This window comes from Electrona antarctica (genome assembly GCF_951216825.1).
Source record: "Electrona antarctica genome assembly, chromosome: 16".
In the NCBI taxonomy this organism is placed as follows: Eukaryota; Metazoa; Chordata; class Actinopteri; order Myctophiformes; family Myctophidae; genus Electrona; species Electrona antarctica.
Genome location: NC_136797.1, coordinates 17,222,875 through 17,231,764, shown reverse-complemented (window position 1 = coordinate 17,231,764; position 8,890 = coordinate 17,222,875). Strand labels below are relative to the sequence as shown.

General features: G+C 39.6%; 1 protein-coding gene across 1 annotated transcript; it reads left to right on the top strand.

The window, feature by feature from the left end:
* Positions 1 to 2,481: 2,481 nt before the first annotated feature.
* On the top strand, positions 2,482 to 8,890 carry LOC306939325 (phospholipase A2, minor isoenzyme-like; the record flags this gene model as incomplete). Its single annotated transcript, XM_079523913.1, has 4 exons — positions 2,482 to 2,612; positions 3,991 to 4,118; positions 4,851 to 4,961; positions 8,802 to 8,890. The coding sequence occupies exons 1-4, from the start codon at positions 2,506 to 2,508 to the stop codon at positions 8,888 to 8,890; spliced, it is 435 nt and encodes a 144-aa protein (XP_079380039.1). The 5' UTR covers positions 2,482 to 2,505.

Sequence of the window (8,890 nt, the reverse complement as noted above, 5' to 3'; positions counted from 1 at the left end):
CACAAGGCTTACGTGTTGCTCTCTGTCTGTAGTGTACACAGTAGTACATTCCATAGTATACACCCTCAGTCAGTGGTAGAAAGTAACATTTACCAAATCACTGTACTTACAAAACACTACACCGTAGACTTAGTTCCTCAGATTCCCAAGGTCTCTATATACTGTAGGCCCCCTGCTGTTAAAACTAAAAGCTAAAGCAAAAATAGGCAATCTACAAGATCCCAAGCTCTACAAGCTTGTAGATCTGCTATATTCACCAAATTACAACACTATAGGGTTCATGTGGTAAACATTTTAGGTTATTTTATTTTACTTGAGTATTTCAAAATGTTTTACACTTTTACTACAGACAATATTTACTCTTTGTAGTGGAGTAGAAGTATACTATTAAGTATCAAATATTGTACTTTTTACTCCACCACAGCTATGTCATCTTTACTGCTGCAGAATTTGATTATTTATACAAAATAAATATACCGTAACTGATACACAATGATTTAAGCAACCCAGCATCACATGAATCAGCCCCACCTTTAGCAGCTGCAACAGTAAGCTGATGAACACATCCCTTCCACTGCTGCGTGAGTTAAAACAACACTCAGGAGTTTACGGTGTAGTGGGCAGGTACTGGTGAGTGGTGACCGAGACGTCACACACACCTGACATATAAAGAGTTCCCCTTCCCAAGCTTAGACGTGCTCCAGCTCCGACTGACCCTCTGCATACTCAACATCATGAAGACCTGCCAGACCCTGTTTCTTGTGGCTTTAGGCCTCTCCATTGGTGAGTAGCATCTAAATCAATTTGTCCAAAACTGTCACTTTTCAGAAAATGGAAAATAATAATAACCTGTGTTATAATACAGGTCGCCAAATTATTGTGGGGGGTCCCCAAATTATTAAAAATAAATAAATACAAATAATAACTGTGAAAATAGCCAATCTACAAGCTCACAATCTACAACACATTGTGAGTTTGTAGATCAGCTACTGTCGTGTGCCACTGTCATATGACAAACTAGAGCATTAACCTCTGGAAAAAAAAACCCACACACAATATGAAGGAGATACAAGGTTTCTGCCCGACAGTGCAGTACATGTTTCTGATCATGACTACAAGCATGGAGGTCAGGTTACCGTTACATAACACGAGTAGCATACAAATACAGTAACATTTGCTAATGGTTATGTTTGTATTATCGTTTGTTCCTCACTGTAACATTCTCACTGTAAATGAGAGTAGCCCGCTGGTGCCTCTCAACCATAAATAAGTGTATGAAATATAATGGGGCGAAAAGGAGATCACGTGACCTATAGACAGTGGCGTGCACAGATAGACACTAGGTGGTGCTAGAGCACCTGCCCTTTGCCCTCTGGACAGCAATGTGCCCTTTTGATTATTTTAATTTGTTTTTTACAGTGTAGAGTGTACAGTACACTACAGTATGTGGACCATGGTGACATTGATCAATTCTTGATAAAAAGCTTCTAATAGATTATGTATGCCCCAAAATCTATAAATCTCACTATTAAGGCAACCGGCCGGTTCCACGCGCTGCACAAGGTGCCTTTTTTCCACTTGAGCACCTGCCCCTCTAAATGTCTGTGCACGCCACTGCCTATAGACATGAGACTGTACTTGTCACACTTTTGCTTTCGCTTCAGTCTATTGTGCACAAAATGTAAAGTCATTAGATTTGCACTGCTGGGGCGCCCGCTGCGCTGGCTTAGCAGTCCAGGCGCATAGCCAGGTGCATGTCTGACAGCGTGTCGCGGGTTCGAGTCCCGGTACCTGACGACCTTTGCTGCATGTCATTCCCAGTCGCTCTCCCCGTTTTCTGACTATCTACACTATGTCCTGTCAATAAAGGCAGAAAAGTCCCCCAACCCCATCCATGTGCATCCGTCACACACGTTTTTTTATTTTTTTAAATGAGGCATTTCACTCGCATTATCAGAGAATAATTTATGTGTACATGTAATAGTAAAACTGGGGCACATTGTCACATGTGACGACTTGCCCTGAAAGCTCTGAGATAACTTGACCCAGATTAACGTGTGTTATTGCTAGTTATCCACAGCACAGGACTTTAGTTTAGGTATCCACATATACCTTTCCACCCTTGTATTCAGTGCAACAATGACATGCATACATGCATACTGTATATACATGCATACAGTTTTATTACATAAATAGTGCCGTTTCTTTTCTCTCTTTGTTATTTTTTATTTGTACGGTTGAGAAAATAGTTCAGTGACATACTGCATGTCGAGCTAAAATGAGAGCTGCATGCACTGCTAGATTGTTTTACATAATTCCCTCTGGTTTGGGAGATATAGTGTGTGTGTGTGTGTGTGTGTGTGTATGTGTATGTGTATGTGTATGTGTGTGTGTGTGTGTGTGTGTGTGTGTCTCCTGCCTATCTGTTGATGTGTATTTGTGCACATGTGCTTGTATGTTCTAGCCCAGGCAACCCAAGACAAGGCCCTGAACCAGTTTAGAGACATGATCCTGTGTGTGATGCCGGATAGTTGGCCCATCTTCGACTATCTCGACTATGGCTGCTACTGTGGCAAGGGAGGGTCTGGCACCCCTGTTGATGAACTGGACAGGTCAGAGCAATGCTTCTTTGAGGAGACTTGAAGCAGTGACTGCAGAAAGATGTCTTTCTGAGTATAAATCTTTCAAACATTGGTGTGAATAGTGATACAGTCGGTGGTAGACACAGTAGTTTGTCTCAACCCCAGTGCTTGACTGTTTTTTTTGTATTGTTTTTTTTACCAACCCCATTACAGTACTGTAGCTCAGGGGTTCTCAACGTTTTTGGCCGGGGACCCCCGGAAATGCTTTGGCTTTGGCAACCGTGAAAAAAATAATAATAATTTGGCGACCCCCCGAGGGGTCGCGACCCACGGGTTGAGAACCCCTGCTGTAGCTGATGCATAACATGAGCTAATCGTCCTGGGGTCAACACAATAACATAAAAACATGACGTAAAAAAGACAATTCAACTTGTATTTGAGTACCAGTGTTATTTTTTCAGCAGATTTTGGTTTAGTCTTAGTCTTTTGAATAATACACCATTTAGTCTTAGTCCTATTTAGTCTTCTGAGATTGTTTAGTCTAGTCTTAATAGTCTTAGTCTTAATGCAATGTTAATTTTGCCAGAAAAGATTTAGTCTTAGTCTTTTGAATAACACACCAGTTAGTCTTAATGGAATGTTAATTTTGCCATAAAAGTTTTAGTCTTAGTCTTTGAATAACACCATTTAGTTTTAGTCATATTTAGTCTTCTGAAATTGTCTAGTCTTAGTCGACTAAATATCAAAAACCTTAGTCTTTTAGTCTTAGTCAACAAAATGAACACTGTTGAGTACTGGTAGGCTATTTGCTTTAAAAAAAATATTGAAGTATTCAAAATAAATAACAAAGTACATTTTGTTTGACATTTTCCCTCTAAAAAAATAGTCAGAAGTTTTCACAAAATAGTGTAAATAGCTTATTTAAGAGACCTAATGATGAACACTACACTCTGATTCCAAGTGTCTGCTTTCACTAGTGAAGAAGATGAGCACATACGGTATTAGTTCAAACACCTTACAGTAGTTACAGTAGTAGTATAGGTGGCACATAAATGTTTACTTTTCTAACTTCTTTGCTTTTATTTGCATTACAGCTTGAACCTTTTGAAAGCTTCCCAGAAAAACACTTGAGTCTCCAATACATTTAAACAAACATTATCAAAAAAAATATCCTTAGCCGATATTTCAAGTAAATCTCGTCCACTACTGATATAATGAAGGTTACAGTATATCATGCATCCCTAATGTGATGCAACCCTCCACAAAAGCGTGTAGACAACCATATGCATCCTCTGATACACATAGCATCACCAGCTGTTTCTTTTCATCTGACAATTTATCATCATTTATCCGTCATAATGAAACTGATTCAGATTCCGATACCAACTGCATGTCTCTTTTTTGCCAGATGCTGTGAGGTGCATGACCGTTGTTACAGTGACGCTATGCAGCACCCTGACTGCTGGTTCATGGTCGACAACCCTTACACCGAGCTTTACAGCTACAACTGTGACAAGGGCAAAGTGACTTGTGAAAGTAAGCACACTGTTCCCTACTTATGTCACTTGCTGAATGAGCAGAGAGGCTGTCTAATATATTAATGGCACCTCCTCACTGCATCCTAGTAGTTAGGATGTGTTAAATGCAAGAATATGAATAACTATCTGGTTTATCAAAACAAAAAAACAAAAAAAATTGCAAATGACTAACAATATGTTAAAAAAAACGTGTTTATAGTGTACTTGGAAAACTTGAGAATACTTTTTCCAAGTAATGAAAAGCAGGTACAGTACGGCTACATACTGTACTGTGTATACACATTACTCAAATAAAGTATATCCTCAGTGACAAGCTGCACTTTTGAAAATCCATAGCCTCTGTCCATGCTTCTCCAAGCATATACAGTTTGTTTACCATTCCTTATCTGTGATAAACTGCCTTCTAGGAAAGTAGTGGAGGGTAAACCAACCTCTGTTTACTTTACAGCCTACTGTGAAGTACAGTTTACCCTGTTTGAGCTAGTGTTTAGGTTATTTATCATTAAACAATCTATTATTATGATTATGATTATTATTATTACTTTATAGCTTTTTATTTATTTTTGTAAGGATAGTCCAGTCCTCTAGGTATATTTTCTTTAGAGACAACAGCAAATGTGAGCGAGAGAAACAAATCTCAGTGCTAATTTTGAGTGTCAAACTTGATCCGGTTTATATATATAGGCTTCTCTCGTAGTTATCACTGAGCATTCTACTTATTCACCCTCAGGCCACAACAACGCGTGTGAGATGTTCATCTGTGAGTGTGACAGGAAGGCTGCAGAGTGCTTCGGCGTGAGTCCTTGGCTCCCTGAGAATGAACACCTGCCCAGCGACCAATGTGAATTTGGAGTTGTTTCCAATTGAAATATCCACTGTTTGTGTGACACCTCCTCTTACGACATACTAGCGTCATGTCCAGGGGGTGTACTTGTACATCAAGCTGCCTCACGCTACAGAAACAGGAGATAAGCTCCTGACCTATGGGCCTCATGGCTCTGCAAGGCTACTTCCTCTTACGAACTGATAGAGCTGTCATGTAAATAAATTCAATTTTGGAAACAAACAAAAAAAACTAGTACATGATGATTTGTTACAATGTATTACTGTAAGTACATGACCCTTTTCCTACAAACTCTGTGAGATTGGAATGATCCTCACTGTACTGGTTGAAGAATGTCAAGTGGGAGTTTTCTTTCTAATAAACCCATATGAAGGAGAGCTTTAATACCTACTCTGCACACATTACTATACTACAGTACTACAATACACGCTATTTTATTTTTTGTATGAATAGGAACTTGTGCTGCCATAAGCTAGACTAGAGTTCCCTTCCCATTCCAGTCCAGTAACTTATGGCCTAATGGGGTAGAGGCAAAATGATATTCTTCCTTACCAATAGAGGGGGTAACAGCGTCATTCTTTCGTATGTGTTTCCCTTGTGTTTGCTCAGAATGTGAGTTACCTGAACACTATGCCATATCTCTGCTGTCGGGAGGAAACCACCTAACTCCAAAATGTTCATTTTTCAGGAAATGAAAAATATACATTTTTCAGGAAATTAAGAAAACCCTATATTTTTTAAACAAAGCAATACTGCCCCATCAAAGTTGGTGTTGTGACTTTCCATTGGTTCAATATTTTCGAAACAACACACAAAGGGTGCACTGATTTATGCAAAAAAAATCAAAAACCTCAAAAATTGAGTTATGAGGTTTCCTCCCGACAGCAACGATTTAATCAGCTGCTCAGAAGAAAGCTCATACATTACTGAACCGAAGTGTCACGTTAATTGGCTTGTTGCCTACTGTAGCACAGTATGCTTCAAGACCTACCAGCTCATGATGTGTGTAACAACAGTGATGATTAAGAAGACATGGTTAGGCCTATCTTTTCTGACATAACTGACTTGACATAAATATACATTGTACAATCTGTTCTTAAAAAAAGAAAAGAAAAATAAATTTGCTAAGGACTAATTACTGCATGATGCATATACTGTATATACCTTATAGCAAATGAGATAAATGGTGGTGCTGGTGTTTACGCTTTTCTGTGAGGAGAAACAGACAGTGGAAAGCAAAAAAGGAGTTCTGTTCCCACAGCAACAGATGCAGTCTACTTATTGTGTTCTTCATTGCTGTGAGCAGAAATACCTTTCCGAGGGCTCTCGGCAGACTCTACAATAACATCCCAGGCTACATGAGGACTGATGCAAAATGAAAAAGTATTTTTGATCTGAATTTGAAGAAGTTTGACTCTTGCTTCTTAGGCATTGGCATGCTTTTACATCATACGCCACCATGACCTTACATCATCAGTCTAGGTTTGTGTACAAACAAATCCCTTCCCAAGCTGTAGCTGAAAGCCAATTCATAACAAATAGGCCTACTGTTATAAACACTTAGAAATGCCCATCAGTGGGCAGCAATGGCTCAGGAGGTAGATTGGCCATTCGCGGTTTCATCCCCAGCTCCTACTATAGTCCGGCAGTCCGTGTTGTGGAGTGGGACATTTGTAGTCTTTTTTTATTGGCCTAAAATATTGTCTATATACATACACTCATGGATCCACTTGCTGACCGGCTGTTGGTAATTGAGCACATTTTTTTAATAGGGGTTTATATGTGAGTTTTGCACAAAAAACACTCCTTGGGCTAAAAACGGCCATAGCCGTCATGACAAATGTAATGGGGTCAGCACAAATGTGATGGGGTCAGCACAAATGTGATGAGGTCAGCACATTTTGGCATTTGGGCACATTTGGGCAAGTGGCTATGGCTGTGTGTGTTTTTTGTGCAAAACATGACATGTCACATGCTACTTAAAGCATAAGGAAAGATTGACATTTTTTACATTTAATGGTAGGGTCACATATAAACTCCTATAAAAGAAATTGCTCGATGCTCAATTAGCCAGTCAGCTATTCGTGGATTCATGAATGTATGTATATAGACAATATTTTAGGCCAATAAAAAAAGACTATATATACCAAATTTTGCACTTTAAACAAAAGCCTGTCGGCTGCCGGACTACTAGCGTTTTGCCAAAGTGTCATTTAGCAATCAATTAACACATAACTTCCAACTGTTCAACGGCGTTAGGCCTGTTCAATAGTTGCTCACTGCTCCTAATGTTAGGATACAGTAGATTAAATGCAGAGGGCAAATTCCATGTGCAAATCTTTATTGGCCATAATACTCCAACAACATCTGGGAACACATGTATTGTCTCCTCCAGGCGATAGCATGGCAATTCTATATTGCTATTATTCCATATTCCATCCTAATTGGTTTTGGATTGGCATGTGAAATTTTACATGCACATTCCTATTAGTCAGAGGAATAAATCCCACCCTTTTCACATTGGCCTGCAGGGCAATGTTTTTTTGGATTATTGCAAAAAAACCGAAAACGTATTTTTTAACAAAATATCTCAAATTATGAATTTGAACGTCCAATTGCTGTTCATACTCCAAACAGATACATTGGAGCAGTGTGCACCACTCAAAAACATTTTAACTAAGAAAGCCTTGTGTGTGTGTGTGTGTGTGTGTGTGTGTGTGTGTGTGTGTGTGTGTGTGTGTGTGTGTGTGTGTGTGTGTGTGTGTGTGTGTGTATTTATTTATTATGATGTGATCACACAAGTGCAATTAAGGTTCTCCACTCGATCTGCACCAAATGGAAGAACAAACAAATCTGGATCCAAATGATTTTACACCATTATTACATTATGACAGCCATTATGTAAATGTCCAACCACAATCTCACAAAGTCAGCCTGGCTTTCAGAGCAGCTCAAACTCAATCTTGCCTGTGTAGATATTAATGTATATGCATACCCCACTGTCTGATATTCAAGCAGTGACATGTTCTGTAGTCTTTGACCTAAATCCATATCAAATTGGGGATCCTGGATATTACGGTATGCACAGTACTGAATGTTCCGAGTACATGTACTCGGAACTTGAAAAGCAACATGGCAGATTATGGGCAAACCATTGATTCTGGTATGGGAACAGCATGCACACATCAAATATGTATCTGTGTCTTGCCGATTTTAAGCAACCTGTGATTCAGGCAAGCTGATTAAACAGGTGGCAAATTATGTAAATCGAATATGCATATATTGTGAATGTGATTGCATGACTCCCTGTGTTTTGTATTAGCGTATTGGCTACCGAAAGCCACTATACCAGGTTAGGAAGCAGTCGTTTCCTACCATATTGTTGTGTTGGAACACAATAGTGTGTGTGATAGATGTAATGTTACTGTGAGAAACTTGAGTTAATAAAAGTGTCCACAGCAGATTATTAGAGGGGACAGCCAGCTGCTTACAGGAAATGGTTACAAAGAAGAAACTTTAACACAATAGATTGAAAAGAAATGATATGTGAAACCTTTGAAAGTGAAACCCCCATGAAAACTACATGTGAGCGTCGTAAACATTTACCATGTGAGGCTGACTTCATTCAGTGAGGCGGAACCGGCTCACAAAAGCTATGATCTTGGGAGAGGGACTTTTGCCTGAGAGACAACAGAGTGCATGTGAGGAGACAAGACCGACTGCTGGCGAGTTAGGAGGAGCAGGAACCAGAGAACAGAGAGAATCAGGAATTGAGAGTTTCTCACCGCAGGGCTTTTACAATACTGATAATGACTCCACCCTTGCATGTAAACACAGGCCCAACAGAGTCCCTAGACTGTGAAGCAGGGCCTTACAGCTGCCATGGTTACCAGCTATGTGCCGCTCAGCACCTGCTGTCCTTGTGA